Source organism: Mercenaria mercenaria, chromosome 15, assembly GCF_021730395.1.
Source record: "Mercenaria mercenaria strain notata chromosome 15, MADL_Memer_1, whole genome shotgun sequence".
Lineage (NCBI taxonomy): Eukaryota > Metazoa > Mollusca > Bivalvia > Venerida > Veneridae > Mercenaria > Mercenaria mercenaria.
In genome coordinates this window covers 55,085,434-55,107,293 of record NC_069375.1, presented here as the reverse complement: position 1 = coordinate 55,107,293, position 21,860 = coordinate 55,085,434, and the positions used below count along the sequence as shown (strand labels likewise).

Genomic DNA, 21,860 nt, shown 5'->3' with positions numbered 1-21,860 from the left:
AGCTCAGTTATCGCTGAAAGCAGTAAGGCGATACTTCATTTAACATCAAACCACAAGAAGAAAAAGATGAAGAAACTTTATTAAGGTTTCGCTGTATCTGAACTCGGACTGAGTTGAGTTGATGCTTATAGGACAGTTATTCACGCGAAAGTTTCCTGTATTTCCGTCATTTAAGGATATTATTACAGATTCAAGAGAGACATGATACCTTGAGAGACTTGATATTCGAATTAGTTAAAATGTATATTCATAAATATTATATGTAAAACATGTGCTACTCCAAAATAAATAACAGGGGTATTAAAACGGAAACAAAACCTATAAAATGCAGAAATGTTTGGTAAGGAGAGTGTTGTCTTACAATTGTTAGAATGTTAGTAAAACATAGTTTTTTTTATGATGACCTGAAATTGCCTTGAAATGTATTTGAATACAAATGAAATCTGAGATCGCCTCCACAGCATACGACATGTTTTACGGTAGTTTTACAGTTTGGAAAACCAGAAGCGATGATATGTAAAATTAGAATAAAGCCTGGACCGGACAAACGGAATTGTAAATCATATCACGAATAAAGTTCTATTTTGGTACAAAACATGCAAGAAGATATATTGTTGGAGGAACAGTTGGCGTCATATTTACACTACAAAAAAGCCAATATTAATGGAACTGTCTCTATTTATTTCTGTTTAATTTCCTCATATTTGCTTAATCACCATTGTATGGTATTGAATAAACCTGAGATAAATCCAGAGATTAAGTTGTTCCAAATATAGTCATGATCAAGTGTTAAATCATTTAACCTTTAGCCTGCTGGCGGCAAGTGATTCTGCCATTGCGACCAGTGTAGACCAAGATCAGCCTGTCCATGCAGGCCGATCATGGTCTGCACTGTTCGCTATTCAGTCAGTAACTTTTCAGTGAACACCCCTTTAAATGATAAATGGTACTACCCAAATGCAATGATAGACAAGTCCATTTTAGAAATATAACATGGACAAGTCCATTTTAGAAATATAATAACAGGGTAAAGGTTAATATGAATCACATTATCAAACGCTCTAGAGGTTCTGTCACATTCACTAAACAAGTAACAACAGACATAATATACATTCAGCCTTTTAGTCAGAACACATTTCCCTGAGACTAATCTGAATTTTGCCGAAGACAAATCTGCAGATTGACTTCATGGTCGATTAAAATTAATATCAAACGAAGTTGGTTATATACGGAATCTTTTCTCAAATATTAGATACCGTATGAAAGTGATGTGACTTATTTTTTGTTAAATGTTAAAATTTCCCTGTCTGATCTCTAAGTGAATATTTCCTCGTCCATACTGGTTGGAAGCAAGTTTTTTTTTTTACTTTTGTGTTTGCGGCTCAGTCTGGTTGCAAGTACCTCTTATATTTTGATACTCAAAATAACTTTACAGACATATGCAACACTGCACGACAATGTGTAGCGGGTAAGAGCCATTGCCCTTGCAAAATGTCAAGGTAATATACAGAGGTAAACTATGTGTATCATTTTATCTTGTCAGGTCTTTAACTTTTTAATACGCATGGCGTTTTACTTCACTTGGCTAAAACATTTACCATAACACGGCTATGATACTTATGTTACTTGTTACTATTAAGTTAACATCCCAGTAGATTACACAAGAATAGGAAAATCAAAACTCTATAGAATCATAATTTGACCGTATCTATGTATTACTACAGCAGTTTAACGTTATTGTTGGCATGTCTGGGACTGTAACAGTAGTTTATAGTTGGAATAGTTGTCATCTATATTATCTGGCAATAGAACAACAGCTTAATAATTGCATAACAATTTTACGTATGTTGTGAGTACAAAGGCTGCCATAAATACCAGGGCAAAAACCAATACTTTTAGAATCAACTTGCAAACACTGTATAGCAGAACTTATGTCTGGCCAGAGATGCTAGAAAGAAAGCGGTTAACTCTGACAATGAAAGTATTGGCACGAGCAGAAGAGGTTATTTCCCATACATTGGAAGCCAAAGACAATCCACTAAGTGCCCATTTTCTATAGAAACCGCAACGATTCTGTCTGTTTTGATACACGACTCTATTTAATTGTAAGTGACATTGTTAATAACAAAGACTATTGAATTGCTGTTTATTAATAAAAAGTATCTATACTTTTATTTCAAATTCGACTTCCTATTGTAGACAGTGGTGCAGGCATTGTGACAGGCATTGTGTAGTGTAAAACTGATGCTTGTGAATGATGGTTTTAAGTGGTGGTTAAGGAGACAGATGAGCTTTATCTAAGTGTTATTTTTCCGGCCACTTATTTCGGTCAAAAAAATGGCGTCAGTCTGGCATTGTTAAGTGCAATCTTGACATAGTGAACTTGATCTTATTCGTTCAAATTGTATAGTGTGCATGCTACGCTTAACTCATACATCATGTAAAAGGGCAGTTGTGCTTCCAAAATTTAGACAACTCGATCTTCGGAAAACGTTTATGATTCTAACAAGAACATGGTCTGTGATTTGAAGATTTTGATGTTGGGCCTATGTGGCCGAGTGGTTAAGTTGCTAACTTTAAATCACTTACCCTTAACAGATATAGATTCGAGCCTCTCTGTGGTTTTCCTAAACCGTCAAAAACTGGAAAAGTGGCCTTTTGACTTGTAGCTGTGTCGTCGGTGAGACGTTAAATCCAACAGAGCAAAAAAACTTTGATGAACCGACATTGCTGATCATATAATATTCCTTACAGTATTCAACATGTCATTTTAGTCTTGAAACTTTTTAAAGAATGCTACAGATAGATTTCTTGAACAGCGTATACTCTGTCTGTCATTACAGCTATATTTTCCGATCATGATCATTTAAGATTGCATCATTCATTGAGGTAGTTCTGCACATTTGATAAACCGGAAGTGATGATGTAACGTCATTTATCCGGATAACGTAGAATAAAGCCTAGATTTGGCGTACGGAAATGAAAATCATGAATACTCATTAAAGTCATGAGTAAATTTACTACAATGATAAAGTACCATCTTTCTAAAGTTAAAATATGATATTAAAACAACCGATACGTTAAGTAATTCAAAATAATGTCTTAAAACCAGCTTGAATTGTGCGGACCTATTTAATCATGGACAAACACCTCAAAACCAAGCACACTGATCTATACATTTTATTTAATAATATTATAGGCCATATGTTTATTTGCAACTGTGAGAAGTTTAATTAAAATTGATAGTGTAGAAAAATTTCTACTCGCGAAAATGTTATGAAAATTGTGATTTATCCCATAGATGTATATACTGAATATTTGAAAACTTAGGGTTTAATCAGATTCCGCATAGCCAATGTACAAAGAAAAAAGATGATCCAACGTGCAGATCTACCTTAGAGTACATCATTCAGTAATGTACCAGACAGATATCAAGTTGATTTCCACAAGTCAAGTGGAGTGTTCCTGCTGACGTGAACAATGCACACTCCTTGCTTTATATTACCAGTTTACGTTATCAAATCATCTAATATTTCTCCACATAATTCAAATATTAGATGCAATCTCCTCTCCACTATATCCTTGTTATATTAAGTGTGTCTACATCATATATTGTATAAATTGGTTAGGGATAAAATTACACGGGGTGATTTTTGTCTGGGGTCAATAGAACAAGAAACAACATAGACAAATAACAGTTTACTTTGTGTTCTATCAAAGTTTCACCTTACCCAAGGTAAACATAAATGTAACACGGAGGCAATGTAACACGGAGACAATGTAACTATGAAGTGCTAAAATGCTTGAAGATACTAAGCAAAAGCGATGCTATAAGTAATGCTGCTTCTTGACGGAAATGTACACGTCAATGATGTAATCCGACAGGGGGTACACAAGCTTAACTGACCGGTGTAACAAAGCTGGGGCAACTGTGTACACAGCGGTGATGTTAACTAACTAAAATAATTATAAATTAAAAATAATTGAAATGGAGATTTGACTCCTTTACTTAGTAATCACCCTACATTTCAGTGTTTTGAACTACCTAATTAATACCGTATATACGTAAAGTATGGATTGAAGCAATAACCCTTTCATTTTTTAAAGAGTGCTATAGTAGACACATTTTCTAATTACTTTGAAATTCTTGTTTTTTCGCAGTGAACACTTGCTTGAAACCTGTTTATAGTACACATTTATCGTCAACTCGTTTATAGTACATATTAGTCATTACATCAATTTCCCAGATTGCTTTGCGAGCGTAGTATTCAGTAGTACTTCCGGACATGAAGTGGAGAGAATGGGTCGTTTCTGATGTTTTATTTCTTCATATTTCGGCTGATACGTGTGCATTTCAGTTCTAAGTCATGACTAAATGTTCAGTATGATTAACTGTCTCTAAAAGCTCCCCTACTCTGTAGAGTTAGACAAGTATTCTATTGAATCTTAAGAACAAACCGTTACATTAACATAATTTGAAAGACAAACTGTGTTGATTATTTGATTAACTGAAACAAGTATCGCCCCTCACATATGATATGAACACTCGGAAGCTGTTTATTGAGAGTTCAGATTGTTTTGTATTAACACTAAATGTCAAACATGTAATAGTATTTTAAGGTTATGTTATAAAAATCAAACTATTTCAAAATAGTTGTATTGTATTTCTACTATTTCTATGGAATTTAATTGTGTTGAGTTTACATTGGTTTAAGGACATAAAAGAAGGATAGATGAAAAATAAGAAACATGTAATATTGTACATTTTAATATGTCGTTTTTCAAATAGTTTGTATTTTGTAACAAGTCCTATTATTTTCCAATAATGGATAACATTAAGATTCGTCTTCGTCTTCATGGGCATGCGCGGTCCTACTCTTTGAAGGAAAGACGGTCTCTAGCTTTGAACCGGGAAAGGCTAGCAGGTAGTCAACCTACCCTCTCCAATTATAGCCCGACAAAACTTGAACGAAGATATACTTGGAAGGACAGTTATAATAAAACTACAAGGTACGTGTATAAAGTTATCTAAATTACTTTTAGTTTGTTTTATTAAGCTCCTAATGTAACTTGAAACAACAGGTCAGACATTTGTAGATTTCTGTGACAGTTACAATAACAGTTTGCTAAACGCTTTCTAGGACGTCATCCGCCATATTATACATGTCTATGAATGTGTCACCAGATTGCAAGTTAAGCTTAAAAATTAAGATAAAATTAGCAGTACAACGGTATTGCTGTAACGTGTCTTATATGGATGAGTTTTAGAAAGTAATGGTCAATCTATTTATCTGTTATTAAGTCTAAAATTCGGTTGTAAAAATGTGTCATAACAACTGTTCTAAAACGTCACAAAACGAGTAAAGCAGTAATTATTTTTAGATATATAATTGTATAAGATGTTAGACAGGTTGTGATTTCATGTCTGTAGGTGTGCTTGTAGTATTATGCATGTACGTAACAAACATTTCCCTCCAGGTATTATTTCATCACGGGCGGGCACCTGGGCAAAACCGCCGACAGAATTGTCATATGAATCATACATAACTAATTAGATAAAAAGAGAATAAAACGAAAGCAATGCCACTAAATAAACTAAATAAAAAGCAATCAAAAGAAGATGTATAGAGAATAATGAGTATTTTACACATGTATATAAGAATAACTTTTCGTGAAACTTATTATGTCTGAGAACTCATGAGTGGGAAGAATGAACAGAATACACAAATGAATGATATCGTGGATAGTGGGGGTCAGAGAAATGGAATGCACAAATCAGGAAATGAACAAATAATCAGGAAAATAAGGAAACAAACAATCATGACCGCACCCTTCCCCTTGAGGCTATCTTACCCCTATTGCCGATACCAGTGCTTAAAGCCTTACATGGTACGCCCAGACGGGCTGCATATAGAGGTTCAAACCCCCTGGTAATGTTGCCATCACTTATTATTTTTTAAAAAAAAGGAAATACTACACACTACAACTACTCTACCCATAGAGCCTGTACCAGCAAGTATGGAACACATAAAAATTTAGTTTGACTCGGGAAATAGAGCAGATTAATTGAATAAAAGCTAAATTGTTTACATAGTTTAAAAATACCTTAAACTGTATCTTTTAAATGAAACTGACTTAAGAGTTTTGCGATTTCTGATTTCATATCACTGGTTGATTTATTAACATTTGCTATAATACTAAAAAGTTAACTCACAGAATCTTCAATTACATGTTTGACGTCGTTGGAATGAGATGGAACAGCTACATAATTTTGTCATTAAACGCACGAAAAATATTTTACCATAAATCAATCCGATATTAAAGTATTTGAATTCTGAATTCTGTCTAAATTTCAATAGATTAATCTCTTATTTTCTTGAATATTAATATAAAGGTTTTTTTTCCCAGTTCTTGTTCAAATTCCTTCTCGAATTTGTGTAATAAATGAAACTTTATATTTCTGACAGTTCCATTACATTTAATCATCTCTCTTGTTCAACTCTGTTATTACTCGGACAACTTTCTTTCCATTTTAACTTTCCTGAAGCTGTGTATTGTCAACTCATATTTATGACATTTTTCAAGCGAAAATATAGTAACTACAGTCAGTTGTAATTCTTGTTTTTATCTGTTTTTCCTTATATAATTTTTACCCAGACATATTATCTCTGATAATGATGTTGTCCATTAAGACTTCTGATATTAACTTAATATATTCTATAATAATAATAATAATAATAATAATAATAATATGATAGTAATGATAATAACTTTATTTTAAGAAGGTGACATATTAAGAGTACATAGTATACATACAACTTATTTCCAATATGACTTTCTATATAAATGTAAAAACACAGTATCTACAACAATAAGAGTAACAGTAGCACAATTTATGCGACAAACACACTTTAAAAACAAACTCGATTTGAAGTGATTTTACCAGGAGGATAAATCAGTGTAATTCATTTGCATACATGTACATACATCCGTCAACATCATAAAATGTAAAAGCTACCCTTTGTCACAAAAATGCATGATAATTGATGAAGATTAAAAAATAAATAAAAAATAAATAAATAAATAAATAAATCTAAGTATTAGTAAACGTTGTTCTTGTAATAAATAATCCTTTGTTTTTCGTTTAAATGTTAATAGATAATCTTGCAGTTTGATATCTGATGGAAACTGAAATCCATAAATATGTGGCTTTGAATGAGAATGTTTGTTTCAAGTAGTTTTTCTGGAGCTTCAGCAAAGAAAGATCTTTACGTGACGAGGAAAGAAGATTACATCTGTCGTTGTGAGCAAAAGATAATAATTCAGACATATATTTTGGTACAGGGTTATGGTCACATTTAAAAACCAGTACAGCCATGTGATAACTACATCTGTTTTCAAAAGTGAGCAGATTCAGATTTTTGAACACTCTCCTTGCGATACATTTTTTCGTTATTATACGAATTGCCCTTTTGTATATTATATTTTCTATCAGTATCTGATTTACAGGCAAGCCCCCATACAGTACTGCAATAGTCCATGGTTGATATAATATATGCATTATAATATAACATAATACTAGTATATAATTGACATTCATACATATTTTATGTAACTGAGAGCAACACTATTGGTACAAAAAGATCCTAGAATATCTTATCATTGCAATAGATGGTACATGTATTAATGTAAAAGTAATTATGTAGAAGTTTTATCGCGGTATTTGTATTCTGCCACTGAAGATCTTAATGTCACTTAATGTGAGACAGGTTGAAAAGCATTCATTCTTTATCTATGTCGTCATATAAAGTATGTCACAGTATATCTACAGTAGTGTACTATCATTTTCTTGTGTGTACAAACTCATTTTGTTTCATGAGTAATTATAAATAGTAACAAATTTATGCCGGAAGTTATCAAGTTATCGTGTTGCTTAATGAATGATAGGCCCCATGACCATGACGTAAGCGCGGGGGATTTACGTCTGTTAACAGAAAGGACGTTATTACGTTTCTTACAGACAAAATAACATACATTTGAACTATGAAGGACAACGTCATGGGTTTTTATCGCGAGGTAACTTATTTTCAATATGAACTACTATAAGCAACAAACTAAAACTGCAAAGGTATTTGAACTTTAAACAAACTTGCTACTTGCTAAAATTATTATATCAGTAGATGCTAGTACCAATTAAAATGTAACACTAAACTTTTCTTTACTGCATCATAGGTAAACATGTAATACATAGATAAATATATGGGAGAGCGGTGTCTTTGAGTGATAGTAGACCTGGAAGATGATACTAGCCTTCGGGCTTAAATCCTCGAGCTATTATCATATTGCCAGGGCCATTATCACTCAAGGGCAACACTCTTCAGTTGTTATGGCTAAAAGCTTATTTTGGTGATATTCCAGTAATCATATCAATATTTTACTAATATGATATGAGTAAAAAATACACGTACCGCCTGTTTGGTATGATATTTTTAACTATTTACTGGTGTGTTTCCTTAGCGTGTCAAATATTTAGATCCTTTGTTGTCCCTGTCTGTTCTCAATCCTTTGTGCAGGCATTCATATTGTATTTTACGTATCAGTGTATTGCGGTGACGAAGATAAAACATTTTTAAACGGAATGAATAGCCTTAAAGAGGATAGTGACACTTTATAATTCTCATCTCCTTATAAAATTACGCAATTTCATTTGTAATTTCATATAATTTATACACTTTCATCTTCATGTCGTAAATAATACCATTTCCAAATAAAAACTACATTTTTGCTCCGTAAGTTAACTCTTTTTTCAGAAAAATGACAATTCTGAATCCAATTACTGACCTGTCAGTTAAACAGGTCAATACTTATAAGTTATTTACGAACTAATTCGCAGAGGTGACTATATCTGCATTTGATATACAATTCTATACAAGATAAAGAATCATCCCGGCTGCTACCAATCAATTGACCATATTATCCTGAATGATTAAAATTCCTTTGACTTGGCAAGTATATTAACCGAATTCATTAATTTGAAATGAATCTATTGAACTTATTCAGATATAATCTGCCGCTTAAATCATAAAGTGAAATCAATTAACTGCAGGTAGATTCTATAGATCTGTCGGTCGGAAGTCTTATAACCTGCTTTTTTATATTCTTTCATCTCTTTCACCGCAGAAAAGAAAGAATTGGATACCGATTCCAAATAACTCATTTAATATAATAATGTTTTCTCTTGTATTATTAAATTGCTTTCGGAGTATAAATTATTTTGAAAATGGAAACCGGCATGAATTTGATAGATGTTATAGTGAAAAAAGATATCACGCAGCCTTTCGTTTCAAATCTTGAGTTTGATATCAAAAAATCAATTTCGCTCAGGAAACTTCAGCCTGGAATGTCGAAACGTCATTAGTTGAGATGTAGATGGTAAAACGTTAGCAAGAAAATCGCGATAAACAGATTCTTTCAATTAGTGGACACCTATTTACTATTTATGTAACTAATGCAAGGCATCGATATCTGATACATCCAATATTTGACACGTGATATCATAACTTATCATTATAACTATGTGCCAGAGATGTGCAGGCATCTAACAAGCTATGATAAGTCAACATATGTTACGAACAGTTCGTAATGTACCAGGATTTTACTCTTGGGAAAAATTAAAACTTAACTTTTTCATAAAATAAAAATGGATTGCTTGAAATCTCGATTCAGAGCACGTTCGCAATCAGTGAATGAAAAGCCGCACCTTTCTTTTCTCCGGTTCCGTCAAAATATGAATGAGAGAAAGTTACCAGCTATTTTACATAACCATGATGTTTCACAACAAAGCCTGGATGCGTTTTATAGGCAGAGAGCTTTAAGGTACGTAGACATTATAAATAAAATACACTTTTAAATAACTATATGAAATCTAAATAATAAATGTTGGAAATTCTAATGAAAATTTTAAACATTTAAACGAGAGTTTTAGCATTGCTTTTTAGGGAAAATTCAATTGCTATGTTTAATTAGGGTTTAACTATTATTAAGAAATAAGTCGCGGATTTATAGTTTATATTTTGTATGAATTAATATAATCATTGAACATTTACCTGATGCTCAAACTAAAATTGTAAAACTTTGACGTCTCGGGAGTGAAATAAAGCCGTAACATAATTTGGGGGAAATAACATTCTGACGTTGACGTCGTTTCAACTATTGGACACGTTTGTCCTATTGACTTGGTCTAAAATTATCAAAGAATGAAGGAGTTCCCACATTTCGACAGAAAAAGCTATCATGCGATAAATAGAATATTACATTTTTGTCTTTTCACATTCGAAGAGCCTGGCATTATATTATTTTAACAAACTCATTGTGAAAAGACACTCGTATAATATTCTCTATATATTTAAAGTTTTATTTTCTCTTCCTCCCACGGTCTTTTAATAGATTCCATGTTGCATACTACATACAACTGGAGTCTAAGATCTCTGATTCGACACACTGGTCAACTAGCGGCGGCTGTTCACAAGACAAACGTTCTACCATCACGTTACATCCCACGATTTCACATAATGACCGGCAAATTTAAAAAACAAAATCATATGACGTCGTGATGTATATAAACAGTTTTAGCATTGTGCATCTTAATGCCCTGAATGCACGTTTCATTTCGGTTTACTGTCGAAAACACTGAAAATATCTACATATACGCACGTATGCATATAAGCACACAGGTATATATTTTACACATACGAGTCAATTTACTATGAACGGAGAGAGAGCATTTGATATTTTTGTCATATTTAAACATTTCATAGCGAAAAAGGCAAAAGCTGCATCTCAGTATTTTCATAAATTTTATTCGCTTGTTTATTACAATGTAAGTTTAATGTACTTTTAAAAATTGGGTGTGGTAGAAAAATGAATTGAATTATAACTGCGCGATTCCAAATATATAATATTTTGACATGTTATTAACATGTTGATCTATGCTTAATTTAATGGCGAGTTAACTGTTTTGTTCAGCACATATACATATACAATACGGTCAAACCTGTGTTAAAGACCACCTCTGAACAGAGACCATCTGGCTCTAAAGACCACATAATTTGTTTACCATTTTAACATTTACAGTGTATTTTACCCTGTGAATAAAGACCGCCTTCCAATAAAGACCACATTTTGGCTCTCCAAAGGGTGGTCTTAATAGACAGGTTTGACTGTATATACAATTCAATATTAATAGAGATTATATGCATACCAACTACATTTGTACTGTGTTTTGCTTTGTTTTAGTTCTGCATCTCAAAGTGTTATGGTAATTTTGTACATCATATACACACCTTACATAAGAGGATTAAGTACTTATGAAACGCGTTGAATGAATGCTGTAATATTTGTTTAAATACTGTGCAAGTAATATGTGCGATATTCATAAGACTGACTTAGTATATCTCATTTGAATTTTCGTTGTGCAAAACATACTCGGAAGGGCACCTGGAAGTCTCCCTCAACCATGAAATGCTGGAAAGTCGCCTTTACAGCGAAAAATGTCTAAAACGTTCACGATCCACTGAAAGGCTTGAATAAATTATAGTATGTAAAACTGACATGGTATTTATAAAACGACACATAGTAACTGCAGTTATAATCTGCTCCACCATAACTGTACAGGCAAACAGTAAGTACAGTGAAAAATCTCTCCTCCCGGACTGTGCAAGCCAACTAGTAAATTCACTTATACACTACTTCACTTGAAATGTCATGCAAACAATAAATGCAGTTAAAATCTGCTCCAAACGATGCACGATGCAGTTACACCTTACTCCCCCTGAACTACCATTGGGTAGCATTACTAGATCTGTGCTTATCTGCGTGTATTCTAAGACATATTTACCTTCATAACACGTCTCAATATATGAGCCACGCCATGAGAAAACCAACATAGTGGGTTTGCGACCAGCATGGATCCAGACCAGCCTGCGCATCCGCGCAGTCTGGTCAGGATCCATGCTGTTCGCTAACAGTTTCTCCAATTCCAATAGGCTTTGAAAGCGAACAGCATGGAGCCTGACCAGACTGCGCGGATGCGCAGGCTGGTCTGGATCCATGCTGGTCGTAAACCCACTATGTTGGTTTTCCCATGGCGCGGCTCATTATTATGTCTATATATACTTATTTGCCGGAGTGTTAATAGTATTGCTTCCTCTCATTCCTTTTAACTGTAAGCCCAATGTTATAGCGACATGAAATGCCACAGTCTGTCACAATAGTTATTACTCTACAGGCTTAAAGCTAAATGGAAACATGGCATTCACTTGTCCGCAATTGTCATCAAGGATAAAAAACTAAGACTGTCAATTATGCTTTCTGTCTGTATCCTGTTCTGTAGACTTCATAGCAACCACTTAATTTATATAAAGCTCTTGCTAAAGATATAAACAACAAGTTCAGATACCGATCGGTAATGTCGTTTGTTTTTATATCTTTTTTATAGGACGGAGCTCTTTAAATACCTGGCGAGGCTAGAACAACCCACCGCGGTCTAGTTGTCAATGAAATATTGACAATATTAAAATATATGTATAATAAACATTTGAGCTATACCAGCTTCTTAGGTTGGCAACAAAGAGCCAGTCAGAGGACAGCAACGCTCGACTATTTAAAAACCTTAAAGCTGAACAGAGTTAAATGAATTATTAAAATGTCTTAACAACAACAAAGGGGCAAATGAATTGCTAAAATGTTAGTGAGAGTTATACAACTTCCCCCTTTTTGTGATATCAGCTTTTATACAAAAAGAATAACAAAACTTGATTGGTTGTCTAATGGCAATTAGTGTTAAAAAGGTAAAACAGAGATAGTAAATCTGTGCTAACCATCACAGTGAAGAACAATCCTTATGTTATCATTGCGCATGATACAACAGTCTGTAAATTTTAAAGGGCTTAACTCTGAAATCAGGCATGGTCCATTTACATCCTAGCAGTATGTGCAAGTTCAATTCATAGCTGGTTAGTTCTGTAAGTTTGGAAAAAATCTCATGAAAATTGTGAAGTGTTTATCCGGCCAAGATTTATAATACAGCATTGTATAAAATTTCGAAGGACCGTACCTCCTAAACTAGACAAGATACATTGACCGGACAATATGCACAAAATCACTTTCTTGGTATACTCTTCTGTCAGTTTGGACCAGAACCCTTGAAAACTGTAGGACGAGTTTTCCAGACAAAAAATCCAGACAAACGATGGACGAACGATGGACTAATAAATGAATGAACGAACGGAAAGACAAAGTGGCAACTATATAGTACCACAACATTTTCATGATTTGTTTAGGGGAGCTTGAACAGAACCAAAACTTGCAAAGTTGAAAAAGAGACAGAATGTTGGGAGCAAGAAATGAGTTTTATGGAGTAGATGCATGTGTCGATTCATTCCCACATGCGGTTGCTTAGAAACCAGCTTACATACAAAACGTAATAAAATTGGAAGCGGACGCCGACCCCGACGAACGGGTCAATGCACTGAGTCTAGCTGGTTTTTTTTTTTCGAAAAATCGTACTATATATCTATGTCCTATAATTTTCAAGAATGTTACTGTCGTATGCTGAATGAATGCGTATTACCGAGTGTCGTCATCAGAACAATCAGCTATCAAAGTTTACGTGGTCGTGACGAGCAAAGGGAGATCAGTCAATAATTGTACCAGAAAGAGAACTGGTGATTAATTTATGATCCACTGTTAACACGACATAAACTGATCTCTTTGTCTAGGAGTGTTAACATCATATTTATAACATATCGAGCGATGCTTAGTTTTATAACTAGCATGTTTGTAAGATATCGAGTGATGCCTAGTAATATAAGAATCATGTTTGTACGATATTGAGTGATGCCTAGTAGTGTTAAAATCATATTTGGAAGATTATCAAGATATGTTTGTAAGATATTGAGCGATGCAGAGAAATATAAAAAAAATCATGTTTATAAAATTATGAGCAAACACGAAAAATGTAACTGACGGACAGATAGATTCGAAAGAACAAAATAATTTTTAAAAAAGTGAAAGATCAGCATTTCAAAACCCACTCCCTATGTGAAATACTTGCTAAATCTAATTTTGAGAGATTAATACTTTTCTCATATTATATGGCAACATTTTTATGTTCTATTAAATTTCCTATTATGGCCTTTTCTTTTCTTATCTTTTTAGTTATAAATGTTATTATTACTGCAACAAGAAATATCTTCAATAAAGAACTGAGAAATAGATACCAGGTGTTGAGGAAGGAAAGTACTTTATGTGGGCGTTCGTAACTTTATCAGTGCTTTTTTTGCAATGAAATATTACCAAATTGTCTAACCGATCCATAAAACATAAATGACTTCATCTAGAAGTACATACCATTCAGTTTTACTTCCTATTGTAAGATTAATTCAATCATTAAATCAACCATTTCTATTAAGGGTAAAATTTTCTCTGGAAAGGCAAGAAAATCAGACTGGAAAACTGGAAACGATATTTCCATTCATTTGGTGAATATTCATAAAACACATTTTCTAAAAATTGAAACACTATAATGAAACCTGCTCTGTCACACAATGACTTTGTAATTCAATACAGTAGCGCTCCATATTAAAACTATACATGACTTATCAACCTTGTCGATTGATGTGTAAAAATATAATTCTAGAGGTTGTACTCCTACTTACCCATTTTAAGTGATATGCAAGAGTGTGGTTGCTTATAAAGAGAAATAAAAACCTTTTAAATCTTTTTAAAACGTTAAATAGTGTTGTTGGTTTGTGTGCTCTGGTTATGGATGTATACAAGAACAACAAGATGATAAATAAAATTGTACTGGAATCGTAAAGTCATTGCCGACTCTGAAACATTTATATTAAGTCTTCGTGTCCTACTTTTTATGCAAGAAAAGCCATATTACAAATTAGTTTTGTGTAATAACGTCTGTAGGATATGTTGGTGACCTCCACCGTAGGTTTTGGTCATCAATAATTCCTCGGGCTTCTGCAGACTTAATATATACATAAAACATCTAGTATTCCTTAATTTAATTACAAAGTCTTTGATGATACCTTTGCCTCGCATTTATAAATCCCATGTTGCCAGCCATAGTATCATGATTGTATGACTAACTGAAAAGCATCTTACGTTAGGTTAATATCAATAAAAAATAAGCGGCGCCCTCGTAGTAAATATTGTACCTCTGAGAGCAACAGCCGAAGGGGAAACTTAATGCAGAAGATTTCCTTACGTCACTGAATTGAATACAGTTTGGGAAATACAGGACATGCTTACATGACATTTTCCACATATAACTTGACAAACTAACGTCTACGTTTGTTTTATATGGAATCTATTTTATGAAAATTTCTACAGTTAGGCTTTTTATCTTTCGAAAACGAGTTACCTCATTTCGCTTTTCTTTAATGTTCTGCGAGTTCGGTGACATCGATATTGTAACTAATATATGGAGGTTGGCGGGAAGTGTTTAATTTGTTGAAACAGGATATATGTATAATGCATAAAAGACTGACCAGCTGACAGTCATATATTAAAAATTATTTCCTTTGTGTTTGATATGTTATTCCGTCTGATTCAGCTTCATAACTATGTTATATATTGTGTGCATATATATAATTATTCTTCATACCAAAAAAATCATACTGCTCAATTTTCATAACACATCCAGATTATCTAATTCATCTGATTATTTATTTAATTATCTTAACAATGTTATACTGACGTGAATTGTCACAATCTGTGAGAATGATAATTTCTCTAGAGAATTAAATAGAACTAAATGGCAGCATAGTAATCCTTATGCATGAAACAATACCATGACTGTCAACAACGTTTTGTTCTTCATTTTTGTTTTGTGAAAGAAGAAACATTAAAGTGATGAATTAACTTGCATAAAACTCCAACATTATATAAGTCTGATCAGAAAATTTCAATATATGATATTATCATCTCAAATATTATACGATTTAACAAACATATTCGTACATATATGGAATTTTAAGAACGTTTGATGAAACACAACTGTGTCAGAAAAAAATGAAATTCATTGTCGGGGAACGCTTGACCATGGTTGCTTGATGGGAAATCGGTAAATCATTTAAATTAGACATTCAGGGAAAAACTAAGGCAAATATATACAAGTGTTTGCTTCGATTTTTAAAACGGTAGATGAAATACCAATCGTTAATAGTAATGTACACTGAACCATTTATCCTTAAAACAAATTTGCAAATCTTTTATAATAAATAAATGATAATGAAGTATCAAACAAACTGGAGCGCAATTTAAAATAAACAGAATTCTTCAAAATGTGTCTGTATTTCATCAAAGATACTAGTTAGCAAGCAATTTGGACATATCCTTGTTAAGTCATAAAAATACAACATGTCTAGGTGAAAATTCTACTATTTTAAGTTAAAAACCGATTATTGCCGCTTTTTTTCTGAAGTAAATGATAACTGTTTGATCAGAATACATAGAATCATCACATGGAATTAAAAGAGATGACTTTTAAGCGTAACCATTAAGCAAGCAAATACAAGTTGTCACTGTTGATTTTGAAACGCTTCAAGAAATACTATTGATTTGATGAGTTTGTGGAGAAATAATGGATTGCTTTCGCAAATTTCATGCACAATTAACAAGTCCTCTGTCAGAGAGAAATTATGAATATTGTGATATCAAATTAAAGAAAAGGAACTGTAAAAAAAAACATTTTTACAGATGATAAAATCAGTATTACATGTAGTTTAAAAAGGTACATAACTGGTTACCAGTTAGATTTCTTTAATTATATTAACTCTAGTTGCACACTATTAAATCTATTATTCCTTGTTATCTGCCTGGAAATATTTGCTATGCTATTGTTTATGTTACAACACTATTAAACTCATGAGAATGTATGACTTGTTTTAATCAATACTAATTTGAAGATTTGTGTACAGCATTATAATGGTTACCATGTATATTTAGGTTTAAGTAGGTTTAAATGGTAGTAGTAAAGATATTTGCAATAACTATATTGGTACAAATTACGGAAACGCACAGTAATACCATACTATCATCAGCAAAAGACACTTCATATCAGTCTGATAAAAAAGATTACGTGTGATATCAATCTCTTTCTGTCCTGTCTGTTCGTACCACTTGATCCGTAATTTACACGTGATTGAATCAGGAAGTCCCTGATATATCTTTGAAATGATCATGTCTCACCAAACCTAGTGTCAGCAGTAATAACATCTTTTTCTCAGGGACTATAAAAATGTCATTTCATTGCTGAGAACAACGGAAAGGAACTTGTGTTTAAGATCGCATGACTCTTCCACAGTCTATCCTGCCAGCTAATGGCAAGAGAAGTAAATTATGCGTATTTGAAGTATATTTCTTGCCTGCATGTCAGAGGTCTACCGTGATTCTAGTGACTATTACCATTATCTGATGGATGAACTTAGTATATTTATGCTAGCTGACAAAATATTGCTTTATAGCTTTTATAGATACGTTCTAACAATAGTCGTTTGAATCAAGATAAAGATGGGTTCTATAACAGTGTGTAAATATTAGCACAGAGGTTATTGAATTGTTTTGTTCTTTTCACGTCACAACTGAAATTTCGTTCACTCTAACTTTGGTCTAGCTAAACGTGAAAGAGTTGTATTGTACTACTGAATACTTCAGACAAACTGGGTCATACTCTTTAATTGGTATTTAAAATTAATTAATTGATTAATTAATTAATTAATTATTAATTAATAATTGGTATTTAGTAAAAATTATTTGGCTGCAGAGGACCTTAAATCACAGGTTTATTATCCACCAGACTTCAATTATGGACACGATGTGCTTTTGAATGTTTTTATTTGAATGCTGCACAAAGTACTAAGTACTGTTTTAGAAATAAAAATGGACGAGAATTATGACTTATCTAAGTAAAATTTACGTTTTCTGTTATATTCATTGCCTTACTATCAGAGGCCGTATTCATAAAGCATCTTAAGTATAAGAAATTGATTATTTACTTAAGTATTACTTAGGCAAGAAATTTATTTTACTTAAGTATATTTGTTATTCATAAAACAATTTAAGACCAATTCTCTGTAAGAACCAAAAAATTAAAGAAGGGGTCGGAAACTCATAGTCTCAGAATTACTTCATATTTGCACCCTTTTTAGTATTCAAGCCATATATGAAGAATCAAGGGGGAAAAGATATGAATCAGCTCTGGTTACCATGGAAACGGGAACATTATACTTTTTGCGAATAATGGCAATTTCTGACAGTCAAATTTTACTAAAATGTTACAATTTTCTTTACACATAGTGGTCTCTATGTCTGCAATAGAGCACTATTTTTCATATTTGCCTGAAATACATACCTGAAGTAATTATTGAAAGCAAATATTGTCTTCCAACATATTCACAGTTTTAGAAGCAACAATTTTATAAATACCCCCTTTTAAGATTTTACATTATCTTTAAAAATTGGTCTGCATGTATATTTTTCAACTTCTAATAGAAAAAAAGTGCACGCATCTGAATATAATACTTGTATGGATTCAGCAGAGCTATGATACCCATTTCAATTTAAGGAGGAATTGTAGTGGGTCATTCATATTTGAGCTTTTTACAGAAATTTGAAAATTGACAAAAAATGAGTTTTCAGCAAACTCATTTATGCCTAAATTACAGAATAACCTGAAATAATATTACATTGCCAGATACAGAATTGTTGCAAAACATAAGTATTTCATGTAAAATAATTTTACAAAGTTATACTGTCCAACACTTTGTCTAGAAATTAAGGAGAATGTTCCGTTACCATGGCAACGTACAAGAAAATTATAATTCAGACCTTTTTAAAGCACTTTCTGTATCAATTTTGTATTCTATGAAACAAGAAAAGTTCATCTGCAAACTGTCAATGCATCTAACGCACCTGAAGCACATTCTGGGCAGAATTAAGAAGGATACAACCATAATCATGATCTATGAAACTTAACGTATTGTCACAAGGTCAGTTCTCAACAACCTTGTATGCACTTTTCTTTCTTTTGGGTAAACTAATTCTGAGTTTCAAAGCAGTTGGAAATACTCATAACCAACTGACACTGGCCTTTAAGGTATTGTATGGTTACTAATCATGACTGTCCAATTTTTTTTTCAAGTTGCCATGGTTACAACATTCATTTTGCATTAAAAAACAGGGATCATCCTAGGTCAAAATTTGAGGGAGAAGTCCTCCACAGAATTTAGGGAGAAATCGAGGAATTTAAGGAGAAGAATCGGCATAAAAATATCTATGTGTGTTTGTGTAAAGACAGTGTCCTTTCACCTTTGGAAATCATTTTGTTGCCATGGAAACAAATAGTAGTAAAAGCAAAATCATGTCTACTTCGCCATTTGATTTAATATTTACATTTTAAATACATTTCAAAATTATGAACAAATAACAGTGTAATCCAAGACTGAAAAATATCATGATATTTAAAAATAATACAGTATGTTTATGTAATAACAATCATGATGCACATTCTTCCTTTAACAATCAAATTAAATCAAATTATCTACAGAACAGTTTAGTCAATATTTTGCTAGATACAACTTTAAATGAGCCACGCCATGAGAAAACCAACATAGTGCGTTTGCGACCAGAATGGATCCATACCAGCCTGTGCATCAGTGCAGTCTGGTCAGGATCCATGCTGTTCACTAACAGTTTCTCTAATTGCAATATGCTTTGAAAGCGAACAGGATGGATCCTGACCAGACTGCGCGGGCTGCTCTGGATCTATGCTGGTCGCAAAGCCAATGTGTTGGTTTTCTCATGGTGCGGCTCAAATGTATTTAATTCTTTCAAACTATCAAGACAATGGCTAGACTTTTTACGGATAGGTATAGATAATGTAGATTTAAGACTTTACTAAGTTTATTCAGAAAAACCCTGATCATGCACATTCCAGTGCCAGTAAATACTCAGTTAATACAAACTGCAGTTGCAGAAATATATCCTAATGCTTTTTCCAAAATTTATCAAAATACACAACTAAATCTACTTTATTTATTAAAGCAAATACATGCTGGTAAAATAGGATGTTATATGCCTTGTATATCTTAGAATGAAACCTGTTTTACAGATGACAATTTTACTGGATTTCTGATAATTAATAGATGTTGTTACATGAATGCGGTCTTAAATTAGTCAGAAAGTCAGCTAGAAACTCAGATGTTCTCTTTAATCATTGGCCAATTAGTATATATGGGCTTAAGTTATTACCTAACACAATATAGGTAACTTTACAAATGTATGAATTTTCATTAAAATCTGCATTGCAACATTCTTAAAAAATAAATTTCATCAGAAAATATGATTTTATGATTCAGGCTTAAGAGGGAAAAAGAATTGTAATATTTCAACAGTCTCACAAAATCAAGTATACTAATTCAACCATTGTTTTGCTATATTTTCTCAGTACTTTTTAAAGATTTAAAAAATCTATATGAAATAAAATTATCTATGGTAGAAAATATACAATTAGATCTGCATATGTTTGAGTAATAAGCCTTCATGTATAATTATGCTGTAAATTGGTAACCAAATCTGATGAGAACTGCAAAATATGTGCTTTTTTACAGATATTCAAAGACTGTCATGTGTTTATTCCATTTAGATATGTTCAAGTGCATCTTTTTCAAAATACATTAAATTTTATCAGATTTAAATATAACAAATTTAATGTTATACATGCAAAAGTAATCAAACAGTATCAAATTTTTTTTATTTTAATATAAACATGATAAAGTCAAGAATAAAGATATTTTTCAATTACAGGGCCTTTGGTTAAACAACTATCAACATTTTTAAGAAATGACATTCTAATTGTTTTTTCCATAAATCTGAAAAAAAAAACATTAATGCAAACAACATACATTCTTGTAATTCCATCTTCAGGGTGTCCAGTGTGAGTTCTTCTATTATGTCAAAGGCACCAATTATTTTTTTGGTCTGTGGCAATTCAAAAAAGGGACAGATCTTTACTGTTCAGATGTCTATAACTTATTCCAAAAACACTAATTGATGATTCACCACTTTCAGCCTCTCTATTTGGGAAACACACACACACTATTTTCATAAACATTTTGCCTTCACAATGACATACTGCATTTCAAACTTGTGTCCTCTACTGTAGAGATGAAATGTCATCTTGTCAACACTAAACTACCTGGATCAGACAGTTATGTCACAGGCTGCACATTTGCAAGTTATAAAAAGTCTTTCTAGCAGTCCTTGTTATTTTTATTTGAGACAGAATCTTGAGAAGGCTGGCTCTTCCGGTGTTATCAGAGGTCTTCTGACTGCATTTACTTTTAACCTGACTGTAGCTGTCACTGAAAAATAGAGATGTGAGAGAATAACAATCTGAATGTCTTTCATTTGACTATGGGTGGTGGTGGGATGGGGATGGGCTCTCCAGTTAAAATATTTGTGACATCATGTTACTGGGTAGAACTACTGATCTTCTACAAGCCAGCTGGAGGGTTTCCTTTCACAAATTTGTAAAGGAATAAAAATTACATACACTATTTCAATCATTTAATAAATTTTGTATAAGTAAATGTATAATATATACATCTTTCTTTTATTCTTTTAATGAAAATAATTTATCACATAGACCTCCCCTCCTTGAAATGATTTTAAAAGGAACAATTGTATGAAATACAATTAAATACTTTTGACTTTGCTACACTTTGATTAAATTTAAGATACATGAAATTCTAAACAAAGTTCATAAATATTCTGTCAAAAAATAA

General features: G+C 32.5%; 1 protein-coding gene across 4 annotated transcripts in view; it reads left to right on the top strand.

Annotated features, from left to right (window-relative positions):
* The window catches only part of LOC123555048 (GTPase-activating Rap/Ran-GAP domain-like protein 3), a 160,042-nt gene that overhangs the window by 53,373 nt on the left and 84,809 nt on the right, over positions 1 to 21,860 (top strand). Inside the window, exon 1 of one of the 4 annotated variants that reach the window (XM_045345628.2) lies at positions 4,556 to 5,010. The exons of the other annotated variants lie outside the window; for them this stretch is intronic. Within the exon in view, the coding sequence (XP_045201563.2) occupies positions 4,826 to 5,010 (185 nt within the window). The 5' untranslated portion in view covers positions 4,556 to 4,825. Of the gene's footprint in view, positions 1 to 4,555; positions 5,011 to 21,860 lie in introns of those variants that run through there. 4 annotated transcript variants of the gene reach the window in all.